Source organism: Corvus kubaryi, unplaced genomic scaffold, assembly GCF_017639235.1.
Source record: "Corvus kubaryi isolate FWS band 111438036 unplaced genomic scaffold, C.kubaryi_AGA036_p1.0 138, whole genome shotgun sequence".
NCBI classification, from domain to species: domain Eukaryota; kingdom Metazoa; phylum Chordata; class Aves; order Passeriformes; family Corvidae; genus Corvus; species Corvus kubaryi.
In genome coordinates, this window is record NW_024580672.1 from 7678911 (window position 1) to 7701300 (window position 22390).

At 35.0% G+C, this 22390-nt stretch overlaps 1 protein-coding gene across 3 annotated transcripts in view; it reads left to right on the forward strand.

The window, feature by feature from the left end:
• Positions 1–21765, forward strand: part of PCGF5 (polycomb group ring finger 5) — a 68220-nt gene extending 46455 nt beyond the window's left edge. For 2 of the 3 annotated variants that reach the window (XM_042018951.1, XM_042018952.1), the window contains 7 exons: positions 2194–2249; positions 2369–2428; positions 5584–5732; positions 6853–6951; positions 8000–8089; positions 9979–10038; positions 12221–21765. In XM_042018951.1, coding sequence (XP_041874885.1) covers positions 2194–2249; positions 2369–2428; positions 5584–5732; positions 6853–6951; positions 8000–8089; positions 9979–10038; positions 12221–12268 — 562 coding nt within the window. In that variant the 3' untranslated portion in view covers positions 12269–21765. The remainder of the gene's footprint in view (positions 1–2193; positions 2250–2368; positions 2429–5583; positions 5733–6852; positions 6952–7999; positions 8090–9978; positions 10039–12220) is intronic. The other variant, XM_042018953.1, reaches the window with a different exon arrangement.
• Positions 21766–22390: the final 625 nt, after the last annotated feature.

Sequence of the window (22390 nt, forward strand, 5' to 3'; positions counted from 1 at the left end):
AGATGCATCTGAAATTGAGAATCTTGTAAAAATTTCATTTTTCCCTAACATTTTATTTTCCCTGGACTTAAAGATCAGATAGGGCTTTTTTTTTCTGCCCTTTGTCAGAGTATTGATCAGTATTTATCCTCTGTAAAGAAAAAAAAGGGGTTTTTGTTTAGTTTTTGAAAGAAAATAAAGTCATTGACTAGAGTGGGAAGCCAGTTCTTGCTTCTAGCATTGTAACTTTGCAAAGTATACTGGATTTTTTTGCTATTTTAGCATTACCAGTGACTTCTGTTCTGGGCCACTGAAGGTAAATTAGAAAGGGCTAAGTGGGAATTTTCAAAAATAATTGAAGGAAAACCAGCATGTATTATACCATCCTGAAGAAAAGAGGGATTTCTAATTAAGGCAATGATGTTCTTTTTTGAAGTCCTTATTTAGTTTCTTTTAATGAGTAAATTATGAAGGTTGGAGCTTTCTGACAGTGTGAAATGAATTCCATTTCTAAGACGTGTTCCCAAGTTCCCAGTGCTCTGTGTGGGAACCTCACAGAAAGCAGTACCCTGTAGTTACCTTAGATACTGACAGAGGAGACTACGAGATGCACCATCTGGTACGTTGATGACCTAACAGATGACCTATGTTGTCATCTATTAGAAATCAAGCACTCAGACATCTTACAATTTTAATTTCCTTCTTATCTCTGAGAAAGTGCTCGTTATGTTGCTTTGTTTTATGGGAGGTGTGTTTCACTTGCTGGATTTTGTTGTTGTCATCCCCTTAAGAAGAAGCAATTAAGAATGGATTGTGGTTGTAGCTTAAACATGAATATTCTTATGGTATGATTGTATCTACTGATGGATTCCACAGGGAACTAGTCTCAGAACTTGATGGTTAGGTGATGGGTCTAATTTTGTACTTTTTGTACAAGTACAAATTCTGTAAAGAGACCCTTGAATACTCCTGTATTTATTCTAAGATAATTTTTATCAATTTATATGGATTTTAGGCATTCCTCAACAATAAAAACATTCAGTCTTACTCCTACTTTGCCCCTGTTGGTAAACAAATGACAGAACAGCTATGTTTTTTTAAACAGGCTTATTGTGTATTATTAATACCATGTACACGGGTGTATTTGCAAATATATATGTAAAAAAATAGATTGTTATTGAGGTGAAAAAATCAGGCAATTAAAAATACGTCAGATTCTGACTGAATGTCAAGGTACTTAATTTCTCTGTATTATTTATTATTTTATTTTGTCATGAGTTTTTGTTTAGGCTGTGGGCAGTGGGAGTTTCTGCTGACAAGAGATGACATAAAGGGCAAAGGAGAGGAAGGAAAAGGAAACAGAATGAAAGACAGAGGAAACTGAAGGACAAGAGACCAGGAGAGGAAGTAGAACTAGAAAGCAGATGATAAACTAAATGGATAGAAGAGTTGGTTAAATTCAGAGAAAAGGAAAGAAAAATATTTTAGCTTCAGCAACAAAAGGGTCACTTCACTGTGCCCACTGGAAGGGACTGTAGTAACTAGTTTTGGCACTAATAGCAGGGTATCAGAAGACATACCTGCGCTGTGTACTGTCTTCTGGTGTACCAACTCATGGCAGATTGAAATAGTTCAAATTAATTACACTGGGTACTGAGAACTGTCAAGTCAGAGCAGCATGGATGCTCTGTGGTCTTCTTTATCCTGCCAAGACTGGTTTGTCTGTGGTGTGGTAAGTAGGGAATGGTCTGTTCAGTTTGTCGTAACAGGCTTATTACCAAAGCACTTCAACACTTAATATGATAATGGAGTTTATAATTTTCATGGTTACTAGTCATGAACTGGACCTTAAAATTGGATACTACTCTTCCAGTCTGTTTGTTTTAGTAACACTATTGTTTGCATGCAATACAAATTCAAAAAATAAAAATTTTTGAGTATAATGTTTTTTCTCTTTTGTTTCATTCTTCTCTTTATATATTAAAAAATAAATGCCTTAGTTATTTCTATGATAAATCCATTTAGGAGGTGGTTGAGATAAGCTTTAATGTATGTTGTCTCTCAAGCTAAAATCAGTTGACTTTGACAGGATTTATTATTTACCAGAAAAATGAAGCTCATTTCATTATTCAAATGTGTTTTTCATTTAAACACTAAAAATACTGTAAATGCTGGTTTCCATTTAATGTGAAATGTATTTTTTCCTTCTGAAAGGCTGGATAACACCTTAGAGGAAATTATATTTAAGTTGGTGCCTGGACTTCGAGAACGTAAGTTTCTCATTTGGTTTTGGGAGCTGTTTGGGTTGGCGTAGGGAATATGGCTGTTTCTGATTATATACCTGATACTGATTTAAAAATTCACATTACTGTTCTTTGATGTTAACTAGAGGAACTGCAGAGAGAGATCGAGTTTTGGAAGAAAAACAAACCTCAAGAAAATGGACAAGGTGATGATTTTTTCCCTCTTCTGTATGTTAAGTAACACTGCTTATTAAGACTGGTTTCTTCACTCACACAAGTACATTTTGTTTTTACTGGATTCAAAGCTGCTACAGAAAACCTGTAGTGACTGTGCAAATGTGGTATGAGCCTCCGTATACTGCTGCTTATCTATTAACCAGTTGGCTAACAAACACTAGCTGTTTTACCATCATTTTTATTTGCATTACCCTAGGCTCTCACTTGCAATGCTCCCACAATTGTCCAGCTGAATTTTTAATTTTCTTAATACAGCAAGATACAGATTTTTTTTTCACACAGTTTTTACAGATTACTTTCTGTTACCAAATTTGACCATCTGTTAAGTAGGAGGTTGTCAAGAATTAGTTATGACAAGTAGTAAAACAGTTTTCCACACATGCTAAATAATTGTTTTATATAGATTCCACAATGCTTTTTTGTTTGTTTGTTTCTTTTTGGTTGGTTGGTTGTTGGTTTGTTTCGTTTCATTTTTTGTAGTTGACCCATGAACTTTGAAACGCAGTATTGAGGTGCTAAGTGAGGACTACATCCAGCTGGTTTTATGCCCCTTTAGTTTGACATCAGGTTTTTAATACTGTAGCCTGTTTGATTTGATTTTAAAGAACTTTTGAAAGACTCTGCTAAGTTAAAAAAATAGCTATTTTCAGTAAAGGGTAACTGTCAAGTAAACATCTTGTAATATTCTTCTGCACTCATTTCTTTATAATGTCTTCTTTTCAACTTTGTAACATTTCATTTTCTTTCTCACAAGTTTTGTTGATTTGCATTTGGCATCCATTGTAAGGGACAATGTAATTTCTCCATTATATAAATAAATTAAAAACTGCAGAACAGTTTAGATTAAATTATGTTACTTGACTACAGTATACTATGTAGTGCATACCTGTTCAGTTTTAAAAATACTTAGAATATTTTTTTGTGAGATATAGACATTTCTTGACTGTTTAGAAAATGGTATTCTGCTATATACATAGAAAGAATTAACAGACAATTTGTGAATTTGTAGAATGTACTTTTCACCAACTTACTTTTCTGGTTCTTACCTTCCTCTCCTGATTTAATGGTAAACCTTATGGAGATGAGTTAATAAGGATAGTGAGATCTTGGATTGTTTTTTAATGAGAGGAAAGCTCTAACTCACCAAATACACTTCTTAGTAGCTACAGATGTATCCAACTCCATTAGTGACTGTATCCTGGGGCTATGGAACTTTGTCTCTATAAACCATTCAAAAGTCATGACAACTCATTGAGTCAAAATATGAGCACTTAAGCTATTTTCTGCCATAAACAAGCATTTAGAATCTTGCCTGGGAAGAAATTATTTGCTGAGAGTAATTTCAGTTAGAAGAGACTGTTTCAGTGGTCAGTACCATGCCCTGCAATCACATTGCCCCTGTAGTTCAAGAGTCTGTCAGTTATGTCCTGTGCCACAGGTCACAGCACAGTTCCCAACCCAAGCATCTAAGATCTGTAAAAAAATCCCAGGACTTAAAATTTTCACATACCAGAAGGAAAAAATCCCCAAACAATAAAGCGTATCTCAGGCATAGGTGACTCCAGGAGGAGAGTGGTTGCCAGAAAGAGTTGACAGATGAAACATACCATGGTGCAGAGAAAAAATACTCATTGGTACTCTCCAGCCTGAACTGAACAAATGCTTGTGACAGGTAAACTGCACCTGCTGAATTAATAGAGTTTGCTTCCTGGACTTTCAGAAAAAAAAAAGGCAAAAGAATCTAGTTTGATACTGTAAATTCTGTTCATAGGAAGATGATAGGAACAAAATGTATGTATGATACAAATTCAACTAAATGCATCAGTAGGGACTTGGGGACAAGTCTTTTATAATTACTGAAAACTTAAAAACTGTAAGAGAGAAAAGTAATGAATATACCTTAAAACTCATCTAGAATATGTAAACTGACAAAGGGAACTAATTACTGTGTCAAGAAACTTAGTCATGGCTTGGTATTTATTAAAGTTTACATTCTATTTTCTCATCTGAACTCTTCTAAATTCCTTTAGAAGTCTTGTAAGTGTAGGAAAGCAGCAGAACTTGATCTGAAAGTTTTTTTAAAAATGTGAAAGCAGCTTATTCCAGTTAATTGTGATAGTGTTTTATTCCAACAGAGAGCAGCCTTTGTTTTAAATCAAAATGAGTAAGTGGGGGATACAGAAAAAAACCACATGTATACAATAAGATTATTGTATACTGTATTCTAAATCTGTGAAACTTATTCCGTTTTATGGTTGTTATTTACATACATTGCAGCCTTATCTAGATGTAGTTGCTAGTCTTAGCATTTGAGTGCTCAACTTTGCTAAGCCTTGCTAAACTGTACGAGATGCTTCCTTTTCCAAAGGGTTTTAAACAAGGAACCAATAGAACATGTTAACAGCATGAGTGAAAGGGGATAACACATGATATGCGATTATGTAATTTATATAAGCTCTGCTAAAAAATTCACAGAGCTTTCCTCTTTTCTTTGTATTTTTTGGTTTTAAGGGGGAATAAGTAAATATATGGCTATATAGCTGTAAAATCCTTCTGGGGAGAAGCACCTGGAGTTCTTACAGTGGCATTACTTAGATCAGGTCAAAAGTGGATGAAATCTAAGCTTTAATTTACCTCATGATTACATTACAGGAACTTGTCTTCCCTGGATTATTGTGACAGACAGTTAATAGGAATTGATTCACTGTGTTACTTTGATATACAAATGTTGGGATTGGTTATTCCATTGTTTATTTTAAAACATTATGTTTGTCAGTGAACTGCCACATCTTACACTAGGTTTATGTGTCTGAGAGATCCTGATGCATGCACAGTTGCAGGGTTTTAATTATTGGACATATCAGATGTAGACAGCCATACCCGATATAGTCCACTGACTAATTTTCTGTTCCATAGAAATCTGTTGCTTGCATATTGCATTAAAATTTCAGTAGTAAAAATTTGTTTTCAAAGATTTTTAAATTGGTCAATTTAAGAATGCACTGAGTTAGAATTGTGTAAATTTAATGTGAAGAAAAAGTATGGCTCATAAAATGCCTTTTTTCTCAAATATGTGATTTTTAATTACTTTATACTTAAATAATATGATCTTTGTATTTTACAGATGGAAGTCCAAAAGCTGATAAACCCAAAGTAGATGAGGAGTGTGATGAAAATGAAGAAGATAAAGACTATCACAGGAGTGACCCACAGATTGCAATCTGCCTCGACTGTTTACGCAACAATGGGCAGTCAGGAGATAATGTCGTCAAAGTGAGTAGCAAACAAACAGTGCTGTAGTTATTGATGACAGAATAGCATCTTACAGGAACCAAATGATTTTATAACCATTAAAAATAAACTTTAATGTGGTGACCTGTTCCCACTCCACACTTATTTTGTCCTTCTGTTAGAGGCATTTCAGTGTATCTTTGATATTTTGTAAAAAATACAGTTCTGTACAGAAATCCATCTGTGACAGTGGAATTTTTTTTGTGTCTGGGTTACAGTTTTGTGGTCTACAGCCTTGATGGTATATAAGTGCATTACACAACAGATTACAGCATACCATAGAGGTACTTATGAAGGTAGCTGTAGGTGAGCTGCCTCACACCTTCAGGATCACTGTCTTAACGTGCCAGAATGAACCTGCTTATCAAATGTGTTGTGCACTGAATGACTGGGATCCAGATTTTCTGAGCTGTAGACCTGACTCTGGTATGTTGTCTATGGCCTTGGGGAGGTCACTTCAGTCTGCAAAACGTGTAGAGTAATACCTGCCAATTGCTGTTTTAAGAATTAGGGATATTTGGGTTCTGTTCCTGAAGGGGATTACCTAACATACTGAGTCTAGACAAAAGTCTTTAGAAAATCTTTAGAAATCACCTTAGATTTTAATAACATTTTATTAAATTGCAAATAGCAGAATAATAAGAAAAATATATTTAAGAACTTTTCTAATGAAACTACTTATATTTTCTGTGTATTATGTTACATGTGTAACTTTGGAGGTTCTTAACTCTTCTAAGGAATGCAACATTTGTTTGACCCCCAGCATAACTAACACAAACACATTGATTATTTAAGTTCTTCTGGGGGTTTTGGTGGTTTTGATGGTAGCTGGGTTTTGGTTTTTTTCTTTCCTCCCTTTTGTATCTTTTAGAAATGTCTTTAGAACCAGAGACGGGTCAAATGAACTTGCTTGTCATCTTTTAAATTTTGAAAACAAGTGAACAAAAAGGAACCTATGGTGTCATTATGAATTAGAAGAGAGTGCAGTAAAACTGGTTACTGATTGAAAAAAGTATCAGTTACAGCTGTTCTTGCCCTAAAGATTGCTCACATTTTCCAGAATTTCTAACATGTCTTTTCTGATTTGTTGCTGTTGCTGTAGGGTTTAATGAAGAAATTTATCCGCTGTTCTACTCGAGTGACCGTGGGAACTATCAAAAAGTTTCTCAGCTTAAAATTAAAACTTCCAAGTTCCTATGAGGTACATTTGAAAGAAAGATGCTTGTATTTTATTTCCCTGCAACATAATACATTTCTGTGAAATTCAACCATGTTTAAACCCACTTCCCCTTTTTCCAGGGATACAGGAATTTAGACTGAAGCCAGACTATTTCTTCAGCCTGTTCTCTTACAGGAGCCAAAGGCTCCATGAAGGGCAGGTTGCCTTTAGCACAAGCAGCAGGGTAGGCCAGATTCAGTCAGGGGTAGGGCTGAGTTAGGTTTGGTGCACAGGTTTATAGCTATACACAGGAATTTGTCACAGTGTCATGACATGCTGACCAGCCTTTTTGGTGTTATTTGGTTTTTAATCTGTCTGGTACCTTAATGCCTTGTGTTACAAAGAATCTGCTTACTTCAAAATTTTGACTTTTTTTTTCTGTCTAAAAACCAGAAAACATAGCTCTAGTAATGAAAATATTGACAAACATTTGCAGTGGCAGGCACTAGTAAGATGCTATAATACAGTTTAAACTGGAAATTTTTCACAGTAAGATCATTTTTTTTCCTGTCTTTTGCTTTCAGTTAATGAATGTCTGTGTACTTTGAAGTGCATTTTTCTTATAATTTATAATTATTTTTAAACTAATTTTTAAAAATTTCTTTATAATCTATTTTTTTAAATGAAAATTACAGTACTTCTGGTTTGTATCTTTGGGTTTGAAAGAGCACTGGCATAGCAAGATGGCCTTCAAAATACAGCACAAGGCTTTCTCTTCAAACAGATACTGTGTAGTGTAGCTAAATATAGGGAATGTTTGTCTGCTGATTTCATACCTTGGTAGCAGACTTTCTTCTCTCCACACTTCAAATAAAACCACAAAAGTGAAAAAATACCAGTTGAATACCAGTGCAAAAAATAGCATATTGTCAGCATATTGTATTCATCCAGGTTTGATATACATGTCTGATGGAATTGTTGTATAGTGATAGGAGTGGAGAGATTAACTCTGGAGAGTCACTTAGCAGTTCATTTAGACATTAAAATTCTGCATCCCTTTGTCTTACTGTTTGTTCTGTTATATTTTAAGCTGGATGTACTATGCAACGGAGAAATCATGGGGAAGGATCATACTATGGAATTCATCTATATGACAAGATGGAGACTAAGAGGCGAAAACGTAAATGCTGTTACATTATTGATAAATGATGTTTTGGTATATTCATTATAGAGACTATACATGCTTTCACATCTTAGGCCAGAATATATTCCATGACCCTTCCAAAAAAACCCTATTTAAAAATGCATTTTGCATGTTTTCTGAATTTCTTATGTAAAACCCTATGGGTGAAACCCTGCAGCACATATATTGTGTAGATTCTGAAACTTCAAAATAACAGATATAAAATGTGTACATGCAAGTTCTCCTCAGAGTTTTAAGTCAAGTAATTGAAAACCCAAGCCCTTGTGCTTTTTCAGCAAATTTGCTTTTGGTGGCCTTTTGAGTTACAATAGTTGGGGAATCTGCATCCAGAAGTTCTTCAGTAAGAACCTGTTTTATTCAGTCAATAAACTGAAAGTGACACTGAAAAATTACTGGTGAAATCTAATTGTTTTATTACTGTTTCTCTTAATACCATCTATTCTTTTTAGATACACTGTGTAACAATAACATTCAGATAACAGCCAGATGGGTTTTCCTTGCTGCATACGTATATTTTAGAATTGCAGTATTTAACTTTTTAAAAGCCTTTTTTTTTTCAGGACTGATACTCAGTTTGATTTAGTATTGCCTTGTATATTTAATTTTTTTTTGTTAGAAGTCATATCCTCTCTTCTTCTCTTTCTTTTTTACATTTGTTTGTGTGTGCCTGTTGATTGTTCTTCACTTTTTATTGCTTTGTAGCATATGCAAGTTTGTCTATCGTTACTATTGGAGCCTAAATTGGAGTGCAGCTAAGGTTAAGCATTTAACATACCTTAATGTGCTGATCTGAAGAAAATTCCAAATTTCCTCTATTCTTTTTTGTTATAAGCTTCCTGGTGCTCAGAATAAAAAGCACTGGGACACAGACAGAGAAGACAGAGGATTAAACACACTAGAGTTAACAATTCACAAGTTTCCTAAAGTTTTACCTTAATCTGAAGCTGGAGGGAGAAGGATAGATTTTGATAGGAACTAAGGAGGTCAGTGTATATAGGCAAGTATTCATTAAATTTGAAAGTAATATTGCTCTGAAATTTGGTGATTGCTGAAACCCCAATACTGTGCAAGTAAGGGAGCTTTAACTAGAATTTTTTCCAATACTGCCTTGAAACCACTGGATGTTTGTTTGGTTTGCCATCTTGTATTTTTGTTAGCATTGGCTGCACTAGTAGGAAGTGTTGAGGCAACAATTTCAGTGATAATGGATTTTTTTCATGGCATTTTATCCTGCAGCCTTTGCCTACAAATAGACTTTTGGCAGCTGCATGAAATTGGAAGCAACAGTAACTATGATCTTGACAAAAAGATAGTACTGGTGAAAATTTTTCAAAAATCTCAGAACTATATTTTTTAACATTTAGTGAATGCAAGAGCTGACAGCTCCTGGTTAAGTTTGTAAGTTGTGTTTATATACATACAGCATAGCCAGGTATGTGTTCATCTTCTCTTTTACGTAGTTCTAAATCACTCCCCTGAAGTCAGAGATGAGTAAAACCTCTAAAAATTTCATTGTGCTGGTAATAAATCCAGTAATATCTAGGCTTGTATGATTTTGTTCACCTCAATGAAATTGCAATACTAATTAATTAACAGTCTCTTCTTCCAAATGAAGATCAAGTGAATCCATTAGCTTCATCTTTGGTACTATTGGCCATGAGCTTTTACTGGCATAGCTGTGGACCTTATATGAGGTAGACAAGTAAAGGGAAAAATGTTATTCATTAAACAAATCTTTCCTGTTTTCAAACAAGTTGATTGTAACCTTTACATTTAAAAATTTTTTTAAAAAATCAATAAATGGTAAATGTGTATGTCCAGCTGTGGATGCCTCTTATCTGATCAGAAAATCATCTCCTTCGCAGTTTCGGTGTCAGAACTGCTCATCTTCGCAAGTCTGCTCACAGGATGGCACTTTTTATCAGGTAAGAGGCACTCACGACTGTACATATTACAGTCATTAAGGTCCTGTCAGCACCTCCATTGTAATTCAACTTGTGGAATTTTTATAATTCCTCACTACAAAGTGCTAAAACTCTGTGAGCAAGGCCTGAGCATTTTCATTCCTGCAGCACAAACTTTATTTAAAGGGCTTAGGGTTTCTCTTATTTTACATTAGGCTGGTTTTTGTTTGTGGTTTTTTTGAGTGATATCATTCTATAGGTTGATATCCATATCAGCCTCAAAGGATTATCTTCCTCTTCCTATCTCATTCCTCTAACTAAGCAGCATTGGCAAGGGATCAAAACTGAAGAGTGTGAATTAAAAGAGGCTACACTGGTTCCATCTCTTTATGGGAATTCATATGTTCTTTTTAATGGAGTAAACAAATGTTAGATTTTTCTAAACTGTTCCTTTCACATTTTTAAAATTAGAAATGGAATAATCTCTAGAAGCAAAACCTCCAGAACCTGCAAACTAAAGCTGATTTCTAAGTTTCACTGACCCATCTGGTTCCCAATACTATTTGAAACAGTATTTCAGTTTCCTCATTGGGAATTTTGATTTGAACTGATTTCTGAAAGTTACTTTGCAAGTTTGAAATACTGTTTTTGTCTAGAGTAAAAAATTAGAGCTAGTGATAGAGGGTCTCTCCCCACTAGTGATGGAAGTGAACTACTGCACTCATGCCTCCTTCAATAATTAGAATTGCCTCAGCATAGTACATTTTATTCGTACAGTTTTGTGATTTTTTTTGCTAAACCACTGAGACTCACTGGTTTACTTGGCAGTTTCAGTGTGGTGATTGCTCTGTCTCTGCCTGTGTGCACTTCCAATTAGATCTGCACTCTTCTAGAGACAATTTACATACTCAAAGTGAAAACCATGTGAAATAGCATTTAAATAATATGGTAGTCGTATCCTGTGCAAAGAAAAAATTAATCAGAGACCAAGTAATTTATGATACTGCAGATGCATGTTTGTTAATTGCACATGCAGACTACACACAGTGCTCTCTGTCTTCTCTCCTAAGCACTCCTGATACTGTGAACACCTCTGGGTTTACCTTGTGATTTCTCTGCACTCCAGTTTGTAAATCCCCTGCAAGTGTGATCACATTTCGTTCAGGTGATATTTCACCACCGTGTCATGGAAAGTTTATTAACCCCCTAGGTCTCTGGAGCTATATCTTTGTTTCTTCATCTCTGTTGCATTTGAAGGATGCAGCAAAATATTTCTGGTTTTAATGATAGCTGCTGTAATAATTCTTTTTATTTCCAAATTTGCAATTAAAAAAAAACCTTAAATTGCCTTTGTTTCTCTGTCTGGGGGCAGAGAGATATTTAAGGCCATACAGCTGCTGAGTCAATGAGATTTGCCAGGGTTTTATGCTATAGAAAATATCCTATAGGCTAATGAAGTTAAGAGGAAAACTTGAGACTAAATGAAATGCTGACAGACTGAAAAATAAGAGATTGTGTAAAACAACAGTTTGAGCAAGAAGCACCCAGATATTCTGCAGCCCTTTTGGGAAACCCATCCACTTTTGCCTTCCATTCCACAACAGTTTTGTCCAATTTAAGGATCCAAGAAGCTGATTTGCCTTTTTTTTTTTTTTTCTCTCAGTAGGAATTAATTTAAATTTATCGCTAAATCTGAGGCTAAGGAGTTTGGATTTGGGGGAGAAGGTAGCCCTCATCTCTCAGAAAACCAGCTGACAGCAATATGACCTTTTTTTATAGTTTAGCTGTGGAACCTCTGTATATAAATTTCAAAGTACATCACCTGTAAATATACTTTGATTTAGAAAGTATAAAATGTCAAGATTGCTTTTTATAAAACACAGCAACACAGAAATAAGACTTGTTTGAGCACTCCCAAGTATAAATGTAAAAAACCATAAATATTGAAACATATAAAAGCAGATACAGAAATTGTGTATCAGTGACAAATACCTAATAGATTTTTGAAGTACAGGGATGGATTTAACTGTTACAATGTATGGGATTATTTCATATAAATTGTCGTATACATCTGTCTTAGAGATAAGGTCTGGCTATTCTTAAAGTAGTCTTTAATTGCATTTTCTTTGTATTGTTTATGAATCATGTCTTCATGTTTTCTTGTCTGTTTTTGTTGTTGTTTTTCCCTTGCTTTTGTTTTCAGTCTTATCCTATGGTACTTCAGTATCGACCTAGAATTGACTTCGGTTAGACCAAAGGGCCAGATCCCACTGAGATGAATCCTGCACTATTTGTTTACCCATCGACAGATTGCACAATGAATGGATGTGCCTGGATTGGGGGGACACAGCCAGAATTTCAGCATGCAAATAAGGACATTGTCTTTCTTAAAATTGTCAGTTGCATCTCTGTTGTTTCTATTAGAGCAAGCCAAGTGCCATTCTGCTACTGAAATGTGCATAAGATATTTGTGTATCTTAAGAGTGTGCTGCAAATCATAGCCAAAATCATGAAGTGTACAGTCAAGACTCAAAAACTATGGAATATTTTTGCTTGCGTGTTAGAAAATTTTTCTGGTCCTAATATTTTGATTACACTAGCAAAATGGCAGAGTGCTCATTCATGTGGTGTTGCAGTTTCACACACTTAACTATTTTACTGAATATTGTTGTTTAAATCATAGAGTACTGTACAAATAACTAAGGATTATACCTTGACAATATTTTGTATAGAAAATATATTTAGAAAAGTGGTGATTGGGCCACTACCTTTTCCTTGATAAGGTTCTCATGGGTCCAGGTATAGCTCACTCATGAGTGTGCAACAGTCCTTTTGCAGTGAATGAAGATTAATTACACTGAACAAGAGATGTAGAACATGATAATTCAAAATAGTAATTTTAAATCTTCTAAATTGCTAATATTGCTTAAAAGCATTGCAGCCTTTCTGATTGCACTTTCTGATGGTTTCCCTAAAGTTTGGAATATGGGATACTAGCTATTTTTGGAAAACTGGCTTCTGGTCAGATTACATTTCTTCTAATAAAACCTCCATAACAATGAATCTAAAATAATATAAATGTATATGGAACAAATAAATTCCACTACAAAATTATGACCAAGGCAAAATTTTACATAATTATTACTTTTCATAGTAAACATTTCCTTTTAAGATTGAATAGAGGTCTATAATATGCTAAGACAAAAATAATATATAGCTTTAATTACATACTGTATCTCTTGTGACTATCTGGAGTTTAGAATTCATTACAGAAATTTTCATTAGTTAAAGTAATGTCATAAAGCTATTTCCATAAAATTAGAGGTAATGCAATACTGAAGATAAGCAGTCTGACCAAAATAATTGTTCAGGTCATCTTTTTTTTCGTAAGACCTGGTAGTGCTGGATAAAAAGTGATTGTTGCCTTAAGTATTGCAAGCATAATGGTTCTATTATGGGATGCTGGGGTTTTTGGTAATGTTGCAGGGAGCATAGCAATGCGTATGTTTTCTGTCTTCCGTTGTCTTTGCTTAAAAGTCAGTTGAGTTTTTCTGATCAGATTCTCTGGAGATACTTATAGTTCAGTCTCATTACGTAATTTCTATTTAGTACATGCCTGCTAGTGTTGTAGATACCTATTTACTTTCTTTATGCCTTTTGCATACAGCAAAAAGGAATCAAATCAATTTTTCACAAGCTGCTGTAGAGTGAACTGATCATTCTTAGATAGACAAAGTGAAAATTCTTTCTTGGGATCAAATATAAAAGATAGATGCAAGGCTGTAATTCATTTGTAAGTTTATGTTCATGTACAATAGTATGTTCTTAGGAGGAATAAGCATGTTGTGGATTAAATCTGGCCCCTTTCGTGTTGTTAGGAGTTCTAACATTGATGACTCGAGGAATCCCATGTAGTTGGGTTGAATTCTACCACTGCACTCCAAAGCCCGTATGACACGCAGAAATCAAGATGCTGTCGGTAGCAGTCTGTTTAGGAACCCTGCCATTGCAGGTCAAGGTTGCACATATTGTGCAGATGCCAGTGGAACTGGGGAAGAAAAACGTTTAGGAAGAAGCTGCTGCCCCTTTGTGCAGGCACAGCATGCTGGCCGATACAGGCACTGGTTTGCCCAGAAACGAGCAGGGGTGCACGTGCTGGCTGCAGGGAGCAGACATCCTTCTGCCCACCCAGTCTGTGATGCGCTACTTGACAGAAGGAAGATACTCCCGGTAGGGAGGGCCCTTCTCTGCAGAGTCTCTAGGGAAAAAATAGATTCTTTGTATATATAGAGGTCCTCCTCACGGAGCAGCTTGGAAGAGCAGAGCATGCTTTCTGATTGAAAAATCATTCTTCTCTTTAGTATATACAGTTGTTTTGTACAGTAGAAATAGGACATTATTTGTAAATATTTACATGCACATACAAATTACACCTTACAGTTTTTATATATTTCACGTGTTTTTATACCAGAATTTTCACTGTAGATTTGCTTGACATAAAATACCTGTTTCAGTTTATCACAAAACTAATGCTAGGATGCTTAAGGATAATTTCTGCCTGGTTCAGGGCACAATTTTTTTCTCAACAATTGTGTTTGCTGTTTTGACAAATTTGAACAGACTTGTTTTAAAAAGACAGGAACATGTAAGTTTTAATCCATCCACCCAACAGGACCCTTGGAACAGCACTATTTTGCATTGGCTTTGGAATTGCAACTAATAGAAGCTTTCTTTGACTGTTTGATAACTTCCTGTATTCATAATTTAGAGAACCGTGAATTTTCACAATCAGAGTTGGACATTGCTTTTGACTCCTGGTATTTTCTTGATGCAAGTTAAAGCTAGATTACAGAAGGCAGATCTTCATTTTAAGCATGGAAAATACTGACAGATCTGAACCAACGTTCCCAGCTGCGAATGGTGGCATTAAATGCATATGAACTAACCACCTACACTTTATGCATTTCTGATTTGATGGCACGGTGCCTGAGTGCTGCTATAGTTTAATAGTTTTTGTAAAAGTGAAGTGCCAGTGAAATACATATCTTAACTGGGCAGCTTGTGTAACACAGGCATTGCCTTCTTTACAGGAAATTTCTCTCTCATATAGTACATATGTGCCATGTCTCTACAGATATGCATATTTAATTCATTTGTGCCAATTAAGAGTATCTGAGCACCATAGGAATATGATAATGCGTCTGCAGATTCCTGTGTGCCAAAGATGGGGTAAAGTGAAATGAGTACCTAAGCGTTCCCTTCAGACTGCACCATATGCCATGCTAGAGCAGATGCCTGGATAGTCACACTTTCTGAGCATTTCCATGACAAAGTGTCACCACTGCATGCTTGTAAAGCATAGGAATATAAAATAAGTGTTGCTGCCACTGTGTTTCTATGACTTTCCCATATTAGCAGTATCTAACTGCAGAGGGACCTAAAAAATTCTGCACTACTACCTAACCTTGCTGTCTCTTATTTAGCACATTTGGTGCTGCTTGGGTTTTTTTCCCTAGAAGTGAAAAACTCATTAATGAAAATCATAAACAACCTTTTGTTGGGCATAGCTGGTTGCTGCATTTATCTAGTAACAAGCCGTAAGCTAGAATTTAGAAACAAGATCCTGCAATATCTCAAACAATATGGAATTAGATGATTAATCAAAAAATGTATCTTCCATGATGCATTACTACACTCCTGGTAGCTAAGGGCCTAGTCCTATGAAGGATTTTTTTTAATGAAATACCAAGTAAGATTGCTACAATGACTGAAGTGACTCATCACTATAGTAGGTATTGTTCACATGAAAGCTTTGGGGATTTGGGTCCTAGGAGTATGCAGTGCTAGAAGTATATTGTGCATAGTCAGCTAGCTTGCAGTTACACAGAAAAAGATTATAGAAGTATAATCTTTACTGAAAACGTTACACAATGTGAAGTGCCTGATTACTAATACAGAATACCTTTTAAGCCCATTATTTGCATTTGACAGGGTAATATTTGCATCTGTATTTTATCTGTGGTCTTAATATTTTCAGCAAGAATATATCATAAACATACTGTATTGAGAAGCTTTCATGAGTAAAAAGGATAAAAAGAAATGTGTTCTTTTAGATAATTTAAATTAAAACCACCCTATCTCAGTAGAAATTACATTAAAATAAGTACTTTTATGTTGAAAATGTTCCATTTTCTGCATGAGGAACCCTTTAATTCTGGATCTTGGTCTTTTTTTCTCCATAGGTTTCAGCAATTTGACTTGACTTTTCTGCTGTTATCACAAACAGTTCTAGTGTATCTGCAGGAGAAAAGAGATTGATCCTATTCCATTTAGATATAAGCTAGGCTCTTACTGCAGACAAAGTAGCGGTCCCGAGTTTCATCTCATCTCTCCCATGTATAGCTGTTACACATGACTTTGTGAGAGAAGTAAAAATTTTTCCTTCTCTGATGCTTTCTCAAATAACAAAACAGGCCATAGCATAGTCCTTTTAATTGAACTAATCACTGAGTTGTATTGTTTGTGGGTTTTTTTACATTTTCATGTAACTGAAGACAAGGGGCATTTATTCACTCCCCCCAAAACAATCATTCTTGAGAGGACTTGCAGCAAAAGGCATAGCATCCAGCTCAGCCAGATACTATGCCTGGTAGAAATACTAGAGAAAACAGGTAAGCTGTTCAAAACCAGTCTTAAGTCTCAAAATAAATAGACTGGGAATTGATTATAGAGGGGCTGCATAAAATACTGGTTAATAACATTCACTGATCAAAGTCAATTTTGTCCTGGAAAACTGCAAAGACAATTAAGATTTAACATCCTTATCCAAGAGTTTGGTCCAGTTTCTTCTCTTAATCTGGCAGATTTAAGGCATCTCTTTGCTTCCTACAAAAATGCATGTATCATGCTGCATATTCCCCTCTCATTTTACTTCATGCTTTGTTATCTTATTATTTTTCTCAGTTAAAATATCGCAACAGGCACCCTCGCTCCTGTAATTAATTCTAAGTTCTTGCACATCTTTTGGCCATTCCTGTACCCCACCCCATTTCCTACCCGAAAGTCAAAACATTAGGACTTAAAAAGGTAAAATTGCACATGAGGTATCAGCTGACAGGTTTCATTAATCAGGCAGCTCTCATGGATTTCAGCAAAGTTTTCACAGTTCTGCATTTTCAATCCTTTGTAGCCAGTTTGAGCAAGGTCATGCTTCCACAAGGGTTTCAGCTGAAGGCACTTCTTTGAGGGGGGATTGTAGTCTACTGGAGTGTGTTCCAGGATGAATTCCAAGACACCCAAGGGATTGATTCACCTGAAGGAAATGTGAAAGCTTCCAACTGCACATTTACCTCTAATTTTGGCACATAGGGGTTGTCTGACCTTCAGACCTCAGCTGAAACATCCATTGCAGGAATGTCCTTCAAATGATGATCTTGTAATGTTAATATATTTTTCTTCATAAGAAGATCTACCTGTTGATTTTCTTTTCTACCTACTGTCTACACTGTCTGTAGGTCAGATTAAAACCTTAGATTCCAGAATAGGAAATTGATTAATTAATGAATTCCTGACAGATTCTTCCATCCAAGGTATGTGCCATAAATCTTTTGCATTCAGGTTGCTTTCCACTAAAGCTGAGTAAGGATGTTGTTTCATTCTCTAGTAAGCAATTTAGGTCTCTATAATTCTGGAGGAGCTCTATACATGAGTAGAAATGTCCAGGTTATCTTTTGTATTTGCAGAAGGAGACCAAGTTCTGTAAGCTCTGGATGGAGGAGAAATTCTGGAATGAAAGATGTCTATAAGTGATAGTTTTTTGCTGTTACATTAATTTTAACCAAAAGTAGGCACTGGTTTGACTTTTCATGTTTTTCTGAACCATTAGGTACTTTTCTTTGAAGTAACTTTTACGTGTATTTTTAGGAACTGTTTCTAATATGGTTGACAGTTGACAGGATGAGGTGAACAGAAGTAGCTACTGTGCATTTTCCTTTTTCCTCATGACAGTGAGTGTAAAGCGAAGTAAGAGTTGAGAGAAGGTTACTATACAATATACAAAGTGGCTGCACAATAAAATGTTTTTGCTGCTACTTAGCATACTGAGGGTTTTATTACAAATGAAGTTGTAATGAAGATGTTTATTGTCAAAGTGCAAGTCACATATTTTATGATGTATTCTACTCTTAAAATTCAGTTTTGTATTATATTGAGTATAGTAGATATTGTTCCTGTTGTCTCCTGAATTTTGATGTGGTAAAATGAAACATGCTCCATTTTTACTGAAAAATATCACATACTAGTTGATTTAAAATTAGTCTTTGTTGTCAGATATTTAGTTTGTTCATAAAAACTTAGTTTTTTTAAAAAATAAACTATTTTTATGGATAATCTGATTGCCTAATAGTTTTAAGGGACCTATTTAATACCAAAGGTAACGCCACCCAGAAATGGACTTGGAATATGACATTGACACTTTTCTGCAGTGCCTGAGGGGTCAAGAGGTACACCTGGAGTCAATCAAGCAGAACTGAACCAGTGGTAGTTGTCTGTGTCACCAAGCTAAAGGGTTAGGCACACCTTGCAGTTTCCAAAACAAATCAGAAAAGGAAAGAAACAACAGGAATATAGCATAAAGTTTGAGTTAACGGACATAGAGTAGCTCTGAGTCCTAGCTCACGTTCCTGAAGAAAAGCACAAAGGCTTGCATTTACTGATGTGTCTGCTATACCTGGCCTGTGAACTAACAAAAAACTTAGTATGCTGTCAATCCTGTAAACCTTCCAAAGCACAAAATAGTCACCAAGCTACTTTCGGGGTTTCTAGTTGTAGTTCAGTGATATTTTGGAGGGTGGAAAGGACAGATTTGGAGGATAATGAGAAGATATTAAGTATGTTTTACAGATTTTTATAGCTATTTTTTTAGCAAATGGCATTGCTGTCCTTGACATAAGACCATTGATTAACAAGAAGTAATTATTTTACTTGTTCAGTATAAAACAGAGAGAATAAAAAAATCCAAATTATCTTGATTTCCTTTTCCAGGATAGTGATTAACTAAACTGGAAAGTAATAGGTCAATTTAATTATTTTGCTGGCTGAAAGATTTCATTCTAAATACTTACTGAACATATTTTTTTTTTCTCAATTAGAAGCTTCTTAGCATCAACATGAAGCAATGCATCATTTTTTCCCTTATTGCAGACTTAACTATTGAAAGGAAAGTATTTTGCATTTTTTTAATTAATGCGAAGCCTGAATTGTTGGATGTTCCAGGCTACTGAATAGATGATATAGTTACTCTCAATGGATTTTTTTGGGTGTTGGGGCCTAAGTGTCCTTATATAAGCTGTGATCCAAGTTAAAAGAAAGGAGCCTATTGTGAGCAGTAATAATGTTCTAATGCTTCCTTGCATTTGATCAATAGTTACCAGTTTTTAATAAAGCAGCCCTCACAGTACTTAGGAGCTCATAGAACACATTGTGATCTTAAGTTGCTAATTTGTTTTAAAATATAAAATGTTTTAAGCTTTTTGTCAAAAGTGATAACATCCTATTACAAATAAACCTTTTTGTGGTTGTAAAATTTAGCTTATAAATCATTCAAATTGAAGTGAAAAAAACACAGGTCATTGTTAATGACAGTCTATCCTACTATTAAGAATATATGTATTTTTGTAAAGGAAAAGCACTTGTAGATATTTAATCAGTCCAATATCTATCTATGTTAATGTTTTGGGAAAAAAAAAGAAAACAAAATGCTGCTTAGAGAGTCACTTACATATTTTTTTTTTTTGTGCTCAAATGCATTTTCTGATGATTTATGGAATGTTTATTCTGTGTGAAGCTGTATAGTTAGTACAGCTGGGCTAAATGCATTTCTCACCTTAATCAGTTGTATCTGACTATGATAATATATTCTGTGTCCAATCAGAAAGCAATGGCAGAACACAGGCTGGTGGTGCTGTTTTTCATCTTCGATATTAGCTTCATCCTGCCTTATAACTTTTCTACTTCGTAATAAGTATAAAAAATGCTAACCATTTTTTGTGGTGCATGTGTTTCAAAGGACATTTCAGGGTATATCTGGTTGTTTAGTTGAATCTTACTATGCTTACTAACATTTTTATAAGATGACAGAATTTTACGTATTTAACTAATAGTCCCCTGGATGAAAAAGTATGCAAGATTAGTCAAGTTTAATACTTATCTTCCTTCAAAGGAAACTGCTGCTGGGTATATGTGTGGAACATGATTGCATCACTAAAGTTTCTGAGAATTTGTACAAATACTATTTTTTAAATTCAGAATCATTCACTTCTTGTAATATTTTGCAGCTATTTGAAACCTTACTTTCAACTGTATTTTGATTCATCATAATGCATTAACACAGTTTCAGGGAAGAAAAAAAAAAAGAGTAAATAATTTTATTAAAGAATGGCAACCATATTTGTTTGTAGTTATTAGTGTATAATCCAAAATCTCTTTGCTCATTTCAGTGGGATTCTACAGGGATCTACTCCATGGGTCTGATGCTCAGTTAAGTTCTTCAGCTTGACCTCAGTGGAGTGACTTTCCATAATTATCCTTGTAGCTGAGACTTGAAATGAGCCAGACTTCCCACTTCCTCACTTAATTTCCTTTCATGGGTGACTAATATTGTTTAAATTTACTCTTATCATATTAACCTTCTCATAAGTAAGTTCTGCAATAATGAGTGTGTACACTAGCAGTAGAATTCATTGGTAGGAACTCAACTGAGTAAATACTTGTGTCCTTGACTAATTTGGGGAGAATTTGACTCAGATTATGAACACTTGAAATGGCATTCTCTCATTTACGTTCATGCTTCACAAAGATCTGCAGTTGATCAGGATTTGATGTGTTTTATTACATGAACATTGTCCATTTTTATAATTTTTGTTAAGAGCTAATTTCTGTAGGAATTCATTAGGGTCAACATCTCAGGGTCCACAAAGTAGCAGTTTAAAATCCATTTGATCTGAGTGCAATATCAGTACTGCAGGCTTGTATCTTTTGAAGAACCAAATATGTTGTGTTTTTAAGTACCTTAAAAAGCACTGTAAATTTCACCCAGTTCTACCAAAGGAATGTGGGGAGTTTTTTAATCTAGAATCTGAGTGTGGCCCTAAAAAAAATGAGACACTTTTAACTGAATCAGCACTAGTGATCAATTTTACATTTAGGAAGGGGAAGTGCTGGTACTTGGGGTTTTTTTGGCAAAACCCCATGGTCGTGCCTGTTGATGTAGAGTGAAGCCTGTTCAAATCTGCATCAACATTTGTAAGTAAGATTTATTTTGAAACAACAGCTGATGCAAACCCTGTAAATGGGCCTCTAGAATCTTGTGGATAAATGTATCAGGTATGTGATGATATTTCTGACAGTGAACTACCTGTATGGCTCAGTACTGGTGATGTTAAATTACGTGTTTCATGCTAATGTCAAGAAGGTTTACAGCACCTTTATAGTGGTTGATAACAAATGACAATTTGGCTTGACCTGTATGCTGCAAGATGCCTCTAGCCCAGTTGGATTAATTTTATGAAAAATCTAGATGAGCAAGAAGTATAACTAATCTGCTTACTAGCACTGAATTGCTCCTTTCTCAAAGCAATAAATATATTCATGTTGTAACATCTGTTGTGCAGCCTACAATACGAGTTGTTTTGTTGCATTGTTTCTATATAATTTATTTTGTGCAATAAAAAAATCTCTGGTTTTATCTGACTTCTCTCTAGTTTGTAATAATATTTGAATTCAAACATTTGTTAGCTTTATATCTTAATCGTGCAAGCATATTGTCAACTCACAGAAATGCAAGTAGAAAACACTATGCAGTAATATTATGCATTATAGAAAAAACAGAAGGTACTCACAAGGCCTGATTTTGTTCTAGTTAATGTCATGGAGTGCTACCATTATTTTTCAAGGGTGCAGAGTTCTGCTTAACGTTAAAGTTGTTGGACTTGGCACCCCATTTGTGAAATATAACCGGGTGGGTTACAGTGTGACTGTGTGCTTGAGGCTTTTTTAAAAAAAAAAAATCCCGTAGAGCTTCTGCAAGTTTATGTTTTAACCTAATTTCACTGCTTTTTGTTCTCTCCCTTTTTGATGTTTTTCTGAGTTAATATGGTTTCAGTAGTATTTATTATTCTATGCACTTACCTTTATTATATTGTTGCGTTGTTTTAACTCTAAGGTAGTGTAAAATAAATGTGCATGCAAATTGGAAGCTAGGGGATACCATTAGAACTGAGCCCTTGGTGTGAAGTAATGTTATTCATACTATATACTGAGTTACTGCAAAGAAAAACAGCAGAGAGAGCCCTGTTATTCAAGAGAACTTGCACCT